Source organism: Pseudopodoces humilis, chromosome 21 (assembly GCF_049639895.1).
Source record: "Pseudopodoces humilis isolate 2021_Gansu_Grassland_sample_001 chromosome 21, ASM4963989v1, whole genome shotgun sequence".
Taxonomy (NCBI): domain Eukaryota; kingdom Metazoa; phylum Chordata; class Aves; order Passeriformes; family Paridae; genus Pseudopodoces; species Pseudopodoces humilis.
Window position 1 is genome coordinate 261,835 of NC_142220.1, and position 17,331 is coordinate 279,165.

The window sequence follows — 17,331 nt, forward strand, 5'->3', positions numbered from 1 at the left end:
GCTGACAGCGCGGCCATGCTGCGCAACGGGGCGGCGGGCGGCGGCGGGGCCGCGGCGGGCGGCGGGGGCCACCGGCCCGTGCGGGTCTGGTGCGGTGGATGGTGAGTGGGGGGGGCGCGGGGCCGGGTGGTGGCGTGGCGCCGCAGGAATAAACCGTGTTGGCTACGCCGGTGCCCCCGCCTCCTCTGTCACTGCCGCGGGACGGGCCCGGGCCCGCGGCAGAGGACGCTCTCCGCGCAGAGCCGCCTCGGAGCGCCGGGCGAGCGGGAGAGAACGGCACCGCTCCCGAGCCGGGAGCGCCCTTGGGCTCGGCCGCCCGACGGAGGTCGGTGGGGCCGGCCCGGTCCCCTCGGGCTGCAGGCTGCCGGGCAGCTGCGGGGAGGGAGCGAGCGCTGTGGCACCGGGGCCGGCTCGCTGCGGCGGGAGGGAGCGCCGCCGCGGGCCCTGGTGACCGGGTGTACCGGCACGGCTCTGCCCGGCAGCAGAGGGACCTTCAGCCCCGAAGCCTGGGGCAGGTTGCCCGCAGCTCCCGGGGAAGCGCGTCCCGGTGTGCCCGGGCTGACCCGGCCCTTCTCTTTCCAGCTATGACATGGTGCACTATGGCCACTCGAACCAGCTGCGCCAGGCTCGGGCCATGGGCGATTACCTGATCGTTGGGGTCCACACGGACGGTAAGAGGTTTTACCAGGTTTCAGCTCGTGCAGCCAGTCAAATTGCCCAGCGGCATTAGCCCCAGGAGAGCCAAGAGTTCCTGATAGGGTCAGGCTTCATCCTGCATCTGCTGCAGGATCAGTAGCCTCCAAGAGAAAAATGTACCTTCTCTGGGAGTTACTTCTGTCACACTTTTGGACTGAGGATTAGGTGGGCCAGATCTTGCAGGCTCTGCGGGTTAATCTGCTTTCTGTGCTATAAAACCAGTTGAAACAGCTGAAAATCAGTCTGCTTTTACTGGTAGGATCTGCAGAACTTAGGTTCCAAAACAAGTTACCTTGTGGAGAAAACTCATTACAGGGCCATCTGGAAGTTAAGTGCCAGAATCAAGTTCCAGCATGTGAAGGTTTATTTTAAATGGGTTTATGGGTGCAGAATTTCCAGTATGAACCAGGTGTAGTAGGAAGTTGCTGTTTAGGAGGGAAATTTCTCCTAGAGGGATGCCAGAAGGCCCAGCTGACCCACTCAGGAAGAAGTATCTGGGTACAGGGAAACACTGAGACCTTTTGCCCTCTGAGTGAATTCCAGGACCCTTGTTAAATGCTGAGGAAATTCAACTGAGTCAAAATATTTTCTGATCTATCTGGGGCTTCCTTTGCTGCCACAGACCGATCCAAAGCTCTGGTGAAGCTCACCAAGTGAGTGAGTCAGTCACTGAGAATCACTAGCTGCAGGACATGCTTCTAACTGGAATTTCGTTTCTCCCCCAGAGGAGATTGCCAAGCACAAGGGTCCCCCCGTCTTTACACAGGAGGAGAGGTACAAAATGGTGCAGGCCATCAAGTGGGTGGATGAGATTGCTCCTGGAGCTCCTTATGTCACCACACTGGAAACCCTGGACAAGTACAGCTGTGACTTCTGCGTGCATGGGGGTGAGTGGTGTTTGAGGCAGAGGCTGTGCTAGCATGGGCCCTTGGAGCCATGTGCTCCAGGTGCCCTGCTGCAAACTGAGCTGTGTCCCAGCTGGTGCAGAGGTCAGTGATACCTGGTGTGTGGAGAGCTCTGCCTGCTCAGCACCTGCACTGGGCAGCACAGCTGCTTCTGGTCTCGTGGTCTGGAGACATGTCAGTGTGCTCACAATCTTGAGAGTGGCCAGGGCCCTTGGTTTTAACTTACAAAGGTGAAATGTGGAGTTTAAAATTATCCTGAAGTTACCCTTAGCACCAGCAAAAAATTGTGCAAAGCCATTTAGAAAACTGAAGTATGAAAAACACTATGGAAAAGGAAAGCATGCAGAAATACAATCATGTTTATCTACTTATCCTGGGACAAGGTTAGATCTGAAAAGCTTCTCTCTTTATCCAGCTGATAAGCTGTTCAGTGGCTCAGCTGACTGTGTGGTCAGAGACCTAGTTCTTAGTGTGAACACTTTTTGGTATACAGTTGCTGAAGAGAACCAGTGTTCTGAGGAAATGTTCTTGCTCTGGGACTCTCCTTTCCTGGGTTGCTGCCAATGCTCATTAAGCCTCAGCCCTTCCTCCCTGCCCCACTGAAGGAATTTTGTTAGTTTGACCAGGAGTAGTCTTTGCACTCATTTAGTGTATCTCTCATCTGATCCCAGCCACCTGCTATTGATAAGCTGAGTATTTCACTAAGTGTAAATAAATCCTTAATCTTTAAAAGATAAGTATGCTTTTTTTCATGTGGATGAAGTGGTTATCAAATTCCTTGTTAACTTCATTGCCTGCCCTGAACATGTTTGGTGTACGTGAGCTCTTACAGGGCTTGGTGTGGGGTTATGGCGGTGGAGGAGTGCTTGTGGCCTCTGCTCCAGCTGCTTGCCTTTGTCCCCTCTGCCACGTCATTCTGTGTGTGTGCTGAGCAACACACCTGCCCCAGCAGTTTTTCCAGGTTGTGTTTGTGTAAAAGCTGAGTATGGAAATAGCTGAGCTTACCTGTGAGGGTGACAGCACCTTCCCTGCTGTTTGTGCCTCTCTGGCATACCAAGTGTGTGCCCCCCGTTCCTGTGCTCTGAGGAGAGGGCGTGGGGCTCTGGGAGACCTGAGCAGGACTGAGGCTCACTGTGGGCACTCGTGGGCTGCCCTCTGACTGCTTTGGCCAAGGGAAACCAGCTTAGCTTTTGCTTGTGAAGGCTTTGTACCATCACCAAAAGTGTGTGAGAGGTGTTTCTTCGGGGGGAGTTGGGAGCCACCTGGCAGAGATGAACCGGAATGGCCTCTGTAGGAGGGTTGCTGGGTGTCACTGGAAGTGCAACCGTTGAGAGGAAGAACTTCCCATTGGATGAACTGTTTCATTTACTGAAAACTTGTAACATGAACCAAGGGTTAAAACCAGCCTCAGAAGCCTTAAAAGGTTATTTTTTAACATTGATCCAGGTAGCGCTAGTTTATTGTCATTCAGTCAGTAATCAGCTGTGCCTGCTGCTGCAGGGCACCCAGGTGGGTAATGGTGTTTAGCAGCCAGGAGTATCCTTGTCTCCACAGACACAGTAGTCTTAAAAATCTCTGACGTTTTTGTGGGGCACAAGACATGTCCCCTGTGTATGCACAGGGATTTGGATTGCAGAGTTCCAGTCTGGCTCTAGGGGCCAGCTGCTGCCTTTGCACAGGAGAACTTGGCTACAGTTCTGAGGCTTTTCTCTCTCTGCAGATGATATCACCTTAACTATCGATGGCAAGGACACCTATGAGGAAGTAAAGACAGCAGGGAGATACAGGTAACCTCTTTCTCCTTACCTGTTTATCTTGTTTTGGGCAGAGTTTCTGGGAATTTGTGCCTTGAAGGGAAGTCAGATGACACCAGTCTTCAGGTCACACCTGAATGTGGCTCTCTGTGTGTGTCAGAGCTTCAATTGCTCCCAGCATTTTGGCTTCAGTGAGGTGGGGCAGACAGTCCTCTCCAGTGGAGCTGTCTGGTTCCTGGCAGATGCTCATTCTGGTTTTAAAGCCTCGCTGAGAGCTGGCTCTGTTGGGAAGGCTGAGTGAGGGAATCGTTCACAGGAGTGGTTGCTGTGGTGTGAGGATGGTGCAGAGGCTCCCCAAATAAATGCTATACTTGAGAAGGAAGGCTTCCTTAGGACAGCCCCTGGTTTGGATTTATCAGGTGCTGCAGGCATTCCTGTGGTACTGGTGGGAAGACAGAGGCTTCAGTACGCTCCTGTGGCTTCTGCTTCATCCTTTGCTTGTCTCCCGCAGGGAATGCAAACGCACTCAAGGCGTGTCCACCACTGACCTTGTTGGCCGCATGCTGCTCATGACTAAGGCTCACCACAGCAACATAGTGAGTCAGAGGGCTTTGGCTGGGCGGTGGAGTACAGGGCATGTGCCAGCTCTTCCCTTCTGCTGCCCCAAATGGAGCAGAGCTCCTGGCTCCCAGATGCATGGAGAACGGGCAGTGGCAGTAAAACAACCTGCTTATGTTTGCTTCAACATGTCTGAGATCACAGCGTGATGGGAACTCTGATGCCTCGTGATCAGGGTGGGCCTCGGAAATGTTAGGGGAACTGCAGACAAGCCCATGACTTCTCCCAGAGTGAAATGACACAGTCCAGGCACACTGATCTGTCAGCCAGGTGCTGCCAGAGTTGGAAACTCCTCTCCCTTCCCACTGAGCTTCATGCTTCTGCCTTCTGTTGCCTCTAGTCTGATCAGACCTTTCTTGAGTCTCCTCAGCTCACTCTCTGGTTGGGAGCTAACCTAACCAGGGAAAAGTAAAGTCAGAGGTTTTATGTCAGGTAATGAGTTGCATTTACTGAGTAATGAAGGAATCTGTGAATAGAATCAGCTGGATAACTGCAGAAACAGGTGACCCACAGGTGAATTCAGGGACAGAGGGAGATGTTTTGGTGTGCTGAGCTGTAACACATGAGTTCACACCGAGATGTGCCTGGTGCTGCTGGCTGCTGCAGATACCTGAGCCTGCCTCTTGTGAGAGTCTGGCAAGAGAAAGGATGCTGTCCTGTCAGGGGCTTGCTGGGCTGAGGGAGGATGCAGCTGTGCAGCACTCTTGGGGCTGCACGTTGGGAAAGAACCACCTTTGCTGGTGGTGCCAAGCTGGGATCAGATAAGGACACATTTCCTCTGACTCATGCTAGGAGAGGACTCTGGTTTAGGTATTAACCAGTTTGTCAGCTTTCAGTGCCCCAGATCCCTGGTGTGTGTTTTGAGCCTTGGCCTTCCCAGCACTTCCCACACACAAGCATATCTTGGTTGGATGAGCTGTGCAAGTGCTTAAACATTTTGACTCTTTATCTCCCTTCAGGATGAGGACCTAGACTATCGGAAGCACACTGACAACTTTGGGAAGGTAATGTGAGTTCTGGTTGTGGACGTCTGGTTGTTGTCCTGACTGAGAAGGATTTCCAGTGTGCTTTCTGGCCTGTTGCAGGCTTGTTTGTCCTCCCACATCTGGCAGTAATGTCTCGGAATGTCTGCTGTCCCCACAGGGCAGTGCCTGCAGTGGGTGTGATGGGCAGGTGTGGCACAGGGCAACGCATGTGCTGTCCTTCAGCAGGACCACAGGGCTACTGTCCCCACTGAGCCCGTGATGGGTTTCTTCCTTGCTTGTAAATGCCTTCCTGCCACTTCCCTTGGAACCCAAGTGCCTGTGGTTCCAGCCTGGAGACAGCCTCTGTGGATGGTCCTCTCAGTGCTTGTATTGTTTTGAGGGTGTTGTATTAGGTCTGGGAGGTGTGGGCACAGCAGGTGCGTGGCCACGGTGTTGCAGAGCTCGAGGGCAGCGCTGCCTTCTCGGTGTTGCAGCTGCCAGGTCCAGCCTGTGGCTTGCACTGCTTCTAAAGAACTGTCAGCCCTGTTTATTTCCTTGGCAGCTGGATTGTCCCTGCTTAACGAGCTGCACCGGCAACTGGAGCAAGTCTTTTTTACTAACAGGAGATTTGCTGACCTGTCTGAAGCATCCTTAGTTCCCCACTGTTTTGGGGGTTTTGAGGGGGTGTTTTGGGGCGTCTTGCTCCAGCATGGCTGTTTCCAGGGGCTTGCATCTGGCTAGAATGGATAAGGGCACTGGGTACCCTACGTGACCCTGACAGCTGAGCTGTCTGCATGCTGCCCTTTGCAGGGCCGGCTCTGGCCTCGGCTGCAGTGTCTGCCAAGTCAGGTGGAGCAGCTTTGGATAGCACAGCAGGTGACTTGGTGGCTGTTTGCACAGCTACCACGTGGTGGAGACCAAGCTCTGTCCTCAGAGCTGAGGGGCCAGACAGGTGCCCTGAGGCTTGGCAGAGCGTCGGTTGGTCGTTGGTCGCGTGTTGTCTCCTGAGCGCATCTTGCTTCTCATGGAAATTCAAACCTGCCCTGTTGTCTTCCTCCTTCCTGACCTTTCCTCTTGGCATCTCCTGAGCTGGCTGCTGAGGCCATGATTTAGACAGAGCATAAAGGGCTTTTGTGAAATTGCTGAAATACTTGATGCCAGGAATGTAGAAAGTCCAAGGTGCTGCAAGTTGTTACAGTTGCCAGCAAATTCAGATGAGCAGATTGCCCAGCGCTGTGCTCTGTGTTGTCCAAACCCCCTCACAGAGCCTGAAAAGAAGCTGTGTCTGGTGTATGTTTCCACAGGGACCTAAAGGTCACAGTCCCTGGACTGGTGTCTCGCAGTTCCTGCAGACATCCCAGAAGATCATCCAGTTTGCGTCGGGGAAGGAGCCACAGCCGGGAGACACCATCATCTACGTGGCTGGAGCCTTCGACCTGTTCCGTATCTTTGACTCTCTGGTTGCAGCAGTGGTCTTTGATGTTCTTACGTTGGGAGGCACCAGAATGGATATTTGCCTTGTTTTTTTTCCTTTTCTGTAGCTGCATGTGAGGGAGCAGTCAGGAGTGAGTTCTTCCTGGCAGTTTCTTAGTCACAGGATGCTGAGAAAGAGGCTATAGCTCCTCTGTGGAGCGATCCTGTTGGATTTCAGGAAAGCAGATGGATACTCTCAACACCCTGTTGTTTGTGATGAAGACTGGCTGCCACAGCATCTGGAGCTGACATGCTGCTCCCAGGGCAGGCTTTGAGGCTTTGTGCCAGAACATCTGGAACAAATGGAAATTCTGGAAAGGCAAAGCTGAGTCCACGTAAGGTGGAGCTGAAAAAGTCTCTGGCTTTTATCCAGAACTGGTGGAACCTGAGGAGGGAGGTGGCAACAGTTCTTGGAAAGAGGCAATCAGTAGTGCAAGAATAAAATCTTAGGGATTCCTGTCTCCCACTGTCATTTTTGAGTGACTATTTCTGTCTTCCTTCCTCTATTTTCCATGTCAGCTTCAATTCCTTAAACAGATCTGCAGATGTTGGTCATGTGGATTTCCTGGAGAAGGTTCACCAGCTGGCAGAGAAACCCTATATCATTGCTGGGCTGCATTTTGATCAGGTCTGTGTAGAACCTGTCCAAAGGCAGAGCAGCCTGGGCCTGTTCTCTGAACCAGGCAGGCTGTGCCCCAGGAGACAGGGCAGGGATGTACTGACCAATACGGAAATTTCATTTTGGGCAAGAGCAAGAGGGAAAGGAGTTCTCTGTGTCTCTTCTGACTGCCTGGTGCTCTGCCATAGGAGGTGAATCGCTACAAAGGGAAGAATTATCCCATCATGAACATCCATGAGCGAACCCTTAGTGTCCTGGCCTGCAGGGTGAGTCAGTGTCTCTCCACTGTTCCAGAAATTGCCTGGGGCCTGGGGGTGTTCACTTGTGCTCAGTGATCTTGCATGAGTTCCTTGGTGTGTCCTGAGAAGACAGACAAGATGAATCCCTTGTGGCTGCCAGAGGTGCTGATGAGCTCTTGGGAGGCTCTGCTAGGCTCTTGTGCTGTCCTGGCTGATGCAGGCTGCTGCCTCATCCAGCTGCTCTGTTGGCAGTGACAGGGCTGGGTGCTGTGTGGCTCTGTGTGGACAGACACGTGCCACTGGAAAACTCTTCTCCCTGCAGCAGGGGAGAACATGCCTGGGACAAAATTGTGGGGAGCCCCAGAAATGTGTGCCTGGAGCAATTAACTTTTGGATTTGCTCTTCAGGCACAGAAAGGACATTCTGTAGAGGAACAAAAAGCTGTTGTGTGACAAGCAGTTGCTGAACCCACTTCTCTGTTCCCTTATTTGAACCTCTGATTCTCTAGCCAGGTCACCTGCTCAGGTCTCTTTAAGAAACAGCTGGCTTCTGGCTTGGGATTGGGTTTTGGGTTTTGGTTTGATGGGTTTTTTTCCAAATCTGGACTCTACCTGGTTCCTTTTTCAGTATGTCTCAGAGGTGGTGATTGGAGCTCCCTACGCCGTCACTGCTGATCTGTTGGATCACTTCAGGGTGAGTTCTTGCACACAAGAAGATGCTGGTGGGTGATGTGTGTGGGGAGCTGAAGTGGTGTGGGACAACACAGGGGTGCAAGGAGGGAGCATCCAGCTCAGCCTGGGACTGCCAAGGTGGTGCAGGAGGGTGGCTTTGCTGGTCTCCAGGCTGTGCTCAGTGGGAGTAGTGGCAGGAAATGTCCCTGTCATTTTTTGGATCTTGTCAATAGCTTTTGTGTCCTTCTCCAGGTAACACTTGTTTGTCATGGGATGACTGAGGTGGTGCCAGATAAGGATGGTTCTGATCCATATGAGGTAAAGTACCAGGTGCTTTATCAACATTTGATAGACAGAGCCTGGCTCTGACTGCATTCCTACAGTGAGAAGGTGCATTGCAGAGGAGGCTACCTGGCTGCAGCTTTGGCAGGTGATGCAGCTTTTCACCCACCCCTGAGGGTAGCTATGTGGAGCAGTCAGTAAATCATTCCCAACAGCTCCACTCTTCCAAGCATTGTTTTGCTCTGCCTGTTTCTGATGCCTTCATGGGACGGTGAGAAATCCTGTGTGCTTTGCTGTCTGTCCTGGGCAGCTCCTGTCTATGTGGAGCTTTGCTTTCAGCAAGTGTTTGTTCTGCCTGTGAGGAGATCACTGTGCATCCTGCCTGTCTGGCTGCCACAGGACCTGCCACAGCTCAGCTCTCACCGCTGAGCTGCACACCCAGGTCCCACATGTTTTCACAGCCCAGTGCTATGTCTATTTGCAGGAACCAAAGCAGCGAGGCATTTTCCAGCTGGTGGACAGTGGCAGCAATCTCACCACAGATCTAATTGTGCAAAGAATCATCAAGAACAGGTTGGATTTCTTTGTCTCCCGGTTATGTCACACACTGTTCCATCCAAAGTGTCTGGGGACTGATTAACAGGACCAAATAGGAAGAGAAGGTGTTATCTAAAGGCATAGAGTCAGCAAACTTGTCCTTCCTCTTTCATGGCTTGGGCAGACTGTAAATGTGGTTGTACCAAATGTGCAGGAAAAGGAACAGCTGTGAGCTCTGCTGTGTCAGAATGTTCTGCACATCACATTTATTGGTTTTTCTCTTTTAATGATAAATTTCCTTTGCTGTATCCTGGGAAAGAGCATGTTGCTTCTTTCAGAGACTTGGTCTTTTAGGCCCGAGTCCTTCACTTTCAGCACCTTGGGTCACATCAGTGATAAGCTTGATTTTGGTGTTACAACACTGAGGAGAGCCCAAGAGTGGAATAGCAGCTTCTTCCATAGAGGGAGAAAGAAGTCGTGTGTGACCAGTGTGGGAGTCCAGGACTGCAGAGTGCTGGCAACAGCCGTGGGATGCTCTGGGAGAGGCTCTGGAGGAGTCTGGTGGTCCTGGGGGATTTCTGAAGTGCTTTCAGAGCAGAGCAACATAGGGGAAGGCAGTGCTCTCCTGCTCCAGGTGCTTTTGTCTACAAGAGGTATGGATGGATGAGAATCTCATGGCATTGTGTGATTTTTGCAGGCTGGAGTTTGAAGCTCGTAACCAGAAGAAAGAAGCGAAGGAGCTGGCTGTGCTGGAGGCCATGAGAAGGCTGGAGGAGCAGAAACATTAGGCTGCAGAGCGTGGATGCGTGAGCCACAGAGTGCTGTAACTTCACCCTCTGGGAGAGCAAATGCTCTTCAGGAAAGAACCCCTGAAGGGGGGCAGCACCCAGGATGTGCTGTCCTAGCTCCTCCTGCACTAATTATGCAGACATAACGAGTTGGGATTCTGCTGCCTAGTTTTATCTCCATTGATCAGTCCCCATCCCTTTTCCCAGGAGGAGATTTGAAAAAAAAACAAAAAGGTTTTAATTATAACTAATGTTTTAACATGTTGATGTGCTTTTACCTTCTGCCATTTCTGGCTCTTAGTAGGAGGGAAGTGGAGGAGCTGTCCATGCCCCCTTGCACTGCCAGACTTGGCTGTCCTGGCTGGGTCTGTATTCCAGAGCAGCCCCTTGGGCAGTGGTGTGGGTGGCTGGACAGACAGTGACAGCAGCCTTGGGGACAAGATGGGGCTCATGTGGTTCCTCCTTCAGTTTTTGCTTAGGAACAAGGGGCTGGCTGCCAGAGGTGGTGCTGGGCTCTGGAGTTCACTGTGCTGCCTCTCCTCAGATCCTGGCCCTGTACAGACCCAGACCTACTCTGGGTTGAGCTGAACGAAGGCAAATTCTTTGCTGCCCCAGTGACAGGCTGCAGGTGGCAGCTGCTGAAAGGGCAGGTGGTGCTGGGATGCTGGTTCAAGGCATTTCTCCACCTGAGGCATAGGGATCCTGGGGCCTTTTCCCAAAGGCTCTTGCATTTGCAAGGCAGCAGGACCCACTGCCTTTTGTGGAGTGTGCTCAGAGCCCCACCTGCTGCTGCTGCCAGAGCCCACCTAGTGCCCGATGGCTCACCTGAGGGCAGGACCTGGCCAGGTGAAGTTTTAGGGTTGTTTTCTGATGGCTGACATGCAGCATGCCCGTCTCTAAGGGGAGGTGCAAGGCTGGGCGAACGGGTCCTGGGCTCTAAGCCCCATTTGCCTCTTACATTCCAGGATACTGTGGTGGGTATCCTGAGCAGCTCACTGCACTGTGCCAGATGGTCCTTCCAGGCTGTGTCTGGTGTCCTCTCTCTTGTAAATTTTTGTTGCTGATCATTAATAAAATGTTGAAGAGTTGTGCATTGGTCTGTTTGAGGCTCGAAACCAGGCAGCAGAAAGAGGACGGAACTTGTGCTACAGCCCCACTGCACTGGTCCCAAGAGGGTGCCACGCTCCCACTGCATCCCTGTGGCTCTGATGGCTGGGGCTGGCACAATGGCTTCTCAGCCCCAAAGCAGCCGTGCCTCAGCCCTGCTGGCCCCTTCCTGGGCTCTGTGAGCACCAATTCTGCCCTGCCGTGTGTGGCCCCCTCCCATGGGCACTGCAGAGCTTGTCCGCAAGGACAAACAGCTCAGCCTTGGTTTTGCACTCATCCTGCGCCGAGCGCACTGCTGAGTCACCTCCAGGACAGGGAGAGGTACTGCTGTTAAAAAATAACAGAAGTATTTTATTGCTGCTCTTGCTGGGTGTGTGTCAACTCCACTGGTTCAGCCGGGCGCAGTGGAGGTGCTGTTCCTCAGGGCCTTGGGAGCTGCTGCTGAGTTTATTCTGAAAACTTTGGCATATGCTCTTCCCTTCTCCCAAGTGCCTTTGGACCCTTGTGGTGAGCTGTGATATGTGACTGGGTGTCATTAAAGAAGGGGGAGCAGCGCTGTCCCCTGCAGCAGTTGGTGGCCTCAGTGCCACTGAGGTTCCTGGGCAGTCACAGACAGCAGCAGCCTCCACCTGGGCAGGTTCATGGTGTGTCAGAGCTGCAGCCAGGGGTGCTGGCGGAGCAGAGGGAACTCCTTGGCTTCTTTCCTGAGTGCAGTAGCCACTGGGGCCAGGCAGAACCCTGGGCACCCCCACCGGGATGGGGACTTCAGCCAGACTGGGTGCTGTGTTCCTGGACTCACCTCTGTGGAGGTGGCAACCCCAGGTACCTGTCCAGGGGTGGCCTTGCCAGGGAACAGCTGGTGGTGGGGGACTGCTACCACCCCACTGTAATCACCAAGTCCGTATCCTGCTGCCAGAGCTGCCCCAGGACCGGGCAGAGGCCACGCCAGATCTCCTGCAGCACAAAGGGGAGCAGGGCCTTTCTGTCTTGTGGGAGACAGGAACAAGAACCCTGTGCCTACAGCCATGTGCTATCCAGCACAGCCCCTTGGCCCCTGCAGCTGCCACAGGCGTTGGGCCATCCTTGAGCCTAAGGGACTTGCTCTGCTGGGTATCTGAGCAGCCTCAGCACCACAGGAGGCCTCAGCAGCCCAGAGCTCCCTAGATCTGGGTGGGCTTCCCCATCCCCCCTCCCTACCCAAGGACAGACAAGACAGAGCCATCCCAAGCGTGTTTATTGTCACCCCAGAGCCACCAGCACCGGCTCAGGTAGCCACACACTCCGCGGGGTCCAAGGCCACAGTCGCATCTGCCTTACCCGGGGGAGCGCCACGGGCTCCGGCCGGTTCCCGGCAGCTCCCGGCCCCATCTGCACTGCACCGCGGGAGACACCGGGGGCAGTCCGTGCCAGCGCAGCGCCGGCTACCGGAGATGGGGAGCCCCCAGCTTGTCCCGCGCCTGCCGGGGTCGGGACCCCGCTCCGGCTGCTGACTGCAGAGCACCGCGGGGCCAGCCCCGGTACTCACCGCAGTGCGGATCCCCGGGGGCGGGCGGGCCGAGCCGGGCAGCAGCACAGCCAGACGGGGTTCGGCGGCGCCGTCGGTGTGGGAGCGGCTGGCGAGCGGCACCGGTCAGAGAGCAGCCTCGAGGTTCTACCCACCGAGCGGTGGCGGGGCCGAGCCGCCCGCAGGTACCGGGGCCCGGCGGGGCGGTGTCGGCGCGGCCGCAGCACCGGGTCCCGCCTCGCCCAGCCCGGCCCCGCTCCGACCCCGAGCGCGGGACACCGGACACAGACACGGACACGCGACTGGCGTCCGCACGTTTATTGAGCGGGCTGGGGGCGGCCGCGGGTGGGCCACGGCCCGTGCCCGGTGCCGCCCTCACTCCCGGAACTTCCACTCCTGGCGGCACATGGGGCAGTGCTGCTGCACCTGCTGCGAGTTCAGCCACTTGAGGATGCAGTGCATGTGGAAGCAGTGCGAACACTGCCCCCACACCAACGGGCAGTCGTCGCCGGGAACCTTACCTGCGGCACGGACACACCGTCAGCCCCGCCCAGTGCGCAGTGCCCGGTGTCGGTGCCGGTCCCGCACTCACAGTCGGGGCAGCAGCCGTTGAAGGCCATCCGGCAGATGCCGCAGTTCTCGTCGTTCGCCACCCACAGCCAGGACGCCACTCCGTGCCAGCTCCGTACGCGCACCCGCATGTCCCGGTCCCGGTGCCGGTGCCGCTCCCGCCGGAAGCGCTGCCCGCCCCCCGGAGCTCCGCGCGCCCGCCGCGCCTCGGCCCCGCCTGTTCCGCTTCCGGCGCGGGCGCAGCGCGGCCGGAAGTGCGGGTGGGAGCGGTGCCGCCATCATGGCCGACAAGATGGACATGTCCCTGGACGACATCATTAAGCTGAACCGGAGCCAGCGTGGGGCCAGCCGGGGCGGCCGGGGCGGCCGGGGCCGGGGCGGGACCGCACGCGGTGGCGGGCCCGGCCGGGGCGGCGTGGGCGGCGGGCGCGCGGGCGGCGGCCCCGTGCGGACCCGGCCGGTGATGGCCCGGGGCGGCGGCAGGAACCGGCCCGCGCCCTACAGCCGGGTACGGACAGGGCAGGCGGAGCTTGGGCCGCGGCGGCGCGGCGGGCTGGGGTGGAGGGTCCGCGCGGGGCGGGGGCGCGGGCGGCCCTTTGTCCACTCCCGGCGCGGCCGCGGGCTGCAAGGCCCTGGCGCCGGTCAGCGAGGTCCCGCTCTCATTGCAGCCGAAGCAACTCCCCGAGAAGTGGCAGCACGACCTCTTCGACAGCGGCTTCGGGGCCGGGGCCGGCGTGGAGACCGGCGGGAAGCTGCTCGTCTCCAACCTGGACTTCGGCGTTTCGGATGCGGACATCCAGGTGGGGCTCGGGGCCTCGGTCACTGCGCCCAGGTCGGGTCCCCGCGGGAACTCCGCCGGCCCTACTCCGGCTTGCGCTCGGGGCCGAGCACTCCCGGGCGAATCCCTAGTGATGGGGTTTGTACTACTTGTGCCTGCTGTGCCGCGATCGTGGTGGTCTCGAGGGGGCTGGAAAATTCGGTTTATACGTGCTTTGTAAGTGACTCCTGTGTTGCACGGGGGACAGGTATCGATGCTGTGATTCTGCTGGATCACGTTGTGATTGGAGAATTCACTGTGAACTCTGAGCTCCTGCTCTGCACAGCTGTAGCTATCCCTAACGGTGCCGTGGGCTTTGTCAAATCACATTCTGTTGGGTGTCAGGGGGTTCCCAAGGATGCACCCATCAGTGTAACCAGGTAGTTATTTGTCATGGGAACAGCTCCCCTGTACTGCTGCCTCGGTGTCCTGTCCTCCACCTGTCATGGCTCTGCCCCATTTGGGCTGACCCCTCAGTGCCTGCAGTCGGGGTGCAGTCGGTTCTCAGTGCATCTGCCTCGGGGCTGGAGGCTGAGGGGTGTCATAGGGCCATGAGTGGGCTGTGAGCTGTGCAGAAATTTAGTGCCACCTGTGTCCCTGGCGGGGGTTCCTGCACCACAGAGTGCTGCCATCACCCTGGCCTCTGGCTCTCATGTCCTCACCGGAGAAAACCAAACCACTGCTGGCAGACTTTTCTCATCGGTTCGTTCACCCCAGCCTCTCCACGCACCAATCTGGCTGCGCCTGGGGAATTGGAAAGGAGATCTGTCAGGTCACCTACTCACTGGGTAGTGTGCTGCACATCACCTCTTTTCCTCATGTAAGTTCAGACCGGGTTTAAATAAGTTCCTGTTTGTTGCAGTGCGGCTGCTGTAAAACTCGGCCCCTGTGCCTTGTGTGTAGTCAGCATTCACCTTCCTGCTGCTGCACAAGCTCCCAATGGGGTTTGTTTAGCAGCAGGGCTGACTCAATGGCTTTGGCCCCCAGCCCCATAATTTAGTGTTGCCTCAGATGTGGGGTTGGTTTTGTTCCTGGGCAAATGCCTCTTTGTGTGGTGCGAGAGGCCAAAGGCGCTCTGGGCACGAAGGAGCTATGCAGCGTTGCTCTTTGTGTCCTCTGAGGCAGGAGCAGCTGACCCCAGGCTCTGGGCAGAGCTGGCACAGCCTTGCATGCCACATTCTGTCTGGAAAGCATCTGCCAGGGGCTCTTTGCAGTTCTCCTCCAACAGCCCTGCTGAGAGCCCTGTTGTGACTCAGGAGCAGGTTCACTCAGGCAGTGCAGTAGCCTTGCTGGCTTCCCAAATGCAGTGCCTGAGAAACAAAATCGGTGGCTCTGTTGCTGCCTCTTTATTTCCAGCCTTTGTGCTAGCAAAGGACAGACCTCAGCAGAGGACTTGGTTGGTCTCCATTTTTGCCCACTATGTTCCTAATGGGCACAAGTCCAGCACAGTAAAAGTGTCATCGTCTTGTGGATCCTTGCACTCACATGGTCATTATCTTCTGTGGGAAAGGTGTCTGGGGTCTGGAGTATTTCCAATAGTTGTCGCTTTGACTCATCTTCAACAAAAGACCCCCAGTTCTGGGGGAAAAAATACAGCTCAGCATCCCTTGAATCTGCTTTGGTGTCTGTAAATGTGCCTCCTGCAGGACATGAATGCAGAGTCTTGCTTGGTTTTGCCACTTGTGACAACTCCCTGAAATCTTCCTGATGGGTTGTGCTCCCCTCTGCCATTGGGTCTTTTTCCAGGTTGTCCGTGGTGGTTGGACAAGCACTGATGCTGCCAAGTGTGTCTGAGTGGGGCGCTGCAGTGTTTGCAGCATCGATGGATGGGCATGCTCCTTTCCCTCTCATTCTCAGGAGCTCTTTGCGGAGTTTGGGACCTTGAAGAAGGCAGCTGTGCACTATGACAGATCCGGTCGCAGTCTAGGAACGGCAGATGTGCATTTTGAGAGAAAGGCTGATGCGCTGAAGGCGATGAAGCAGTACAACGGGGTCCCCTTGGATGGTGAGTGTGCATGGCCCATCTCCACAGCCTGTTTCCGTAGCCGGAGTGGAGCACCCTGCACATCCGTGTCCCTCCCCACGTGCCCGTTTCTCCCACCCCCCATGTCCCTCTTGCACGCCCGTGTCGCTGCCTCCCGCCGGGGGTCCCGCGGACTCAGGCTGCTCTCCCTTCCCTCAGGGCGCCCCATGAACATCCAGCTGGTGACGTCACAGATCGACACGCAGCGGAGACCAGCACAGAGGTGGGGCAACCCCTGCCTGAGCAGTGGGGTGGGAAGGTGTAGGACCCCTCCCCGGTGGGGAACATGGGTCCTGTTTGGGTTCACTGAAGGTACTAAAACAGTTGCTTTTAAAACTTACAGTGTAAACAGAGGTGGCATGACCAGAAACCGCGGGGTCTCAGGGGGATTTGGAGGTGGAGGCAACAGGCGAGGGACTCGTGGTGGGAACAGAGGGAGAGGCAGAGGAGCTGGAAGAACTTCCAAACAGCAGCTCTCTGCAGAAGAACTAGATGCACAGCTGGATGCTTACAATGCCAGGGTAAGTGCTGCTTGGGCATGGTCATGGGCTCCCCACAGCATCTCATCCTGGAAAGCACTGGCAGTCTGGAGCTGGCACAAGAGGGAAAGCATTTTCCAGGTCCTTGGACTGAAGCAGGCTCTCTCTGAAGCTGAGCTGTGCCCTGGCTTGGGCCCCAGCTTTGCTTTCCAGACACTTTGTCACCTGTTCTTAATGGCTGAGGAGCAGCCTCCACTCTTGCCAGACTCTGTAGCTGGAACAGCCACTGCCAGCAGCAGCTGCAGAACAAAACTCACAGAGCTGATAGGTTGCAGAAATGAGAAAACAGAAAGGGAAGTCTCGTGGAAGGACTGTGTGGTGTGGTGTGCTGCTGGGGGAAGGGTGTAATATTGGTGGCAGAAATGAGCCCCATCCTGGGGAGCCATGGGCAGATTGTAGCTGTACGTGGAACTTGCTCGGCCTGTGCTGTAGCTGGGTTGGGATCCCAACAAAACTGAGGCCACAAGGACACCATGACAGCGGAGTTGGTGGTTCAGGACTGGGATAGGTCAGGGCAAGAGTGTGGAAGAAATGGGATGAGCAGGATTCTAGAAGAAGCCTTGGGGCAGTGTAGGGGTGTGGTCTGCTGTCCTGCTCAGCACAGTGTGCTGTGGTTTGGACCTGCCTGTCCCTGTCCCCCAGTGCTTGGGGGCTCATCAGGGCCAGGCTGCCTGCAATGAAGTGGGTGGGTTTGGGTGCAGGGGGGTGCTACAGGGTGCCAGGGCTGCTGTGAGGCACATGGTGACAGTTCCTCCCCTCTCTTCCAGATGGACACCAGCTAAAGCGGCAGCAGTGGACACAGGGAAGGACTCCAGTCTTGCTCCACACTCCCGGAAAGGGCTGCAGCTGTGGCTACTACTACCGAGGATGGGATTTGTTTTACTTTTACGTTCTGGGATAGGTTTTAACTCCTGTAAAGGTTTTTTTTAATTCTCAGCAGACCTGTTTTGTACCGAGTTATTTTTGGGATAAATTTTTCTGGTTGCCTGTTGGGCCAAGGTGGCTTTTTCACCTTTGCCGTAATAAAATAGAACCATGTCTAGAGCTGTGGCTGGTGCCTTGCCGTGCTGGGCCCCGCGTCCCGTCCCACCCCCACACATACCGTGATGCTCTCTGCTACTCTGCCGTGTACTTGTCCCTCCCTGCAGGTCCCGGTCCCGTCCTGCCCCGCTGGTCCGTTCTTGGACCGTTCTCCCGGTCCCGGTCCTTCTCTGCCCCGCCCTG

General features: G+C 56.0%; 3 protein-coding genes across 6 annotated transcripts; 2 read left to right on the forward strand and 1 right to left on the reverse strand.

Annotated features, from left to right (window-relative positions):
- Positions 1-5: 5 nt before the first annotated feature.
- On the forward strand, positions 6-10,635 carry PCYT2 (phosphate cytidylyltransferase 2, ethanolamine). 3 transcript variants are annotated; one of them, XM_005530638.3, is made up of 13 exons: positions 6-101; positions 583-671; positions 1,422-1,583; positions 3,322-3,388; positions 3,867-3,951; positions 4,933-4,977; positions 6,243-6,381; positions 6,957-7,039; positions 7,219-7,296; positions 7,897-7,962; positions 8,193-8,258; positions 8,707-8,795; positions 9,457-10,635. In XM_005530638.3, exons 1-13 carry the CDS (start codon positions 16-18, stop codon positions 9,545-9,547), a joined length of 1,146 nt encoding a protein of 381 aa, XP_005530695.2. In that variant the 5' UTR covers positions 6-15; the 3' UTR covers positions 9,548-10,635. The 3 variants fall into 3 exon arrangements, with proteins under 3 accessions (XP_005530695.2, XP_014114939.2, XP_014114940.1); XM_014259465.2 differs by lacking the exon at positions 6-101 and adding an exon at positions 199-325; XM_014259464.2 differs by lacking the exon at positions 4,933-4,977.
- A 1,449-nt stretch (positions 10,636-12,084) lies between these two features.
- On the reverse strand, positions 12,085-12,935 carry ANAPC11 (anaphase promoting complex subunit 11). 2 transcript variants are annotated; one of them, XM_005530640.3, is made up of 2 exons: positions 12,751-12,935; positions 12,085-12,679 (listed from the first exon to the last, which is right to left on the reverse strand). In XM_005530640.3, the coding sequence occupies exons 1-2, from the start codon at positions 12,857-12,859 to the stop codon at positions 12,534-12,536; spliced, it is 255 nt and encodes an 84-aa protein (XP_005530697.1). In that variant the 5' UTR covers positions 12,860-12,935; the 3' UTR covers positions 12,085-12,533. The 2 variants fall into 2 exon arrangements, with proteins under 2 accessions (XP_005530697.1, XP_014114919.1); XM_014259444.2 differs by having other exon boundaries at positions 12,085-12,587; positions 12,680-12,935.
- A 73-nt stretch (positions 12,936-13,008) lies between these two features.
- Positions 13,009-17,151, forward strand: ALYREF (Aly/REF export factor). Its single transcript, XM_005530641.2, has 6 exons — positions 13,009-13,236; positions 13,397-13,528; positions 15,403-15,550; positions 15,728-15,791; positions 15,912-16,089; positions 16,875-17,151. Exons 1-6 carry the CDS (start codon positions 13,009-13,011, stop codon positions 16,887-16,889), a joined length of 765 nt encoding a protein of 254 aa, XP_005530698.2. The 3' UTR covers positions 16,890-17,151.
- The last annotated feature ends 180 nt before the right edge of the window (positions 17,152-17,331 follow it).

Coding starts and splice junctions, on each gene's coding strand:
- PCYT2 (XM_005530638.3), top strand. CDS start 16: ATGCTGCGCAACGGGGCGGCGGGCGGCGGCGGGGCCGCGGCGGGCGGC. Junction 6,382..6,956: donor TGGAGCCTTCGACCTGTTCC/GTATCTTTGACT, acceptor ACAGATCTGCAG/ATGTTGGTCATGTGGATTTC. Junction 8,796..9,456: donor CAAAGAATCATCAAGAACAG/GTTGGATTTCTT, acceptor TGATTTTTGCAG/GCTGGAGTTTGAAGCTCGTA.
- ANAPC11 (XM_005530640.3), bottom strand. CDS start 12,859: ATGCGGGTGCGCGTACGGAGCTGGCACGGAGTGGCGTCCTGGCTGTGG. Junction 12,680..12,750: donor CAACGGCTGCTGCCCCGACT/GTGAGTGCGGGA, acceptor TCCGTGCCGCAG/GTAAGGTTCCCGGCGACGAC.
- ALYREF (XM_005530641.2), top strand. CDS start 13,009: ATGGCCGACAAGATGGACATGTCCCTGGACGACATCATTAAGCTGAAC. Junction 13,237..13,396: donor GGCCCGCGCCCTACAGCCGG/GTACGGACAGGG, acceptor CTCTCATTGCAG/CCGAAGCAACTCCCCGAGAA. Junction 15,551..15,727: donor CAACGGGGTCCCCTTGGATG/GTGAGTGTGCAT, acceptor CCCTTCCCTCAG/GGCGCCCCATGAACATCCAG.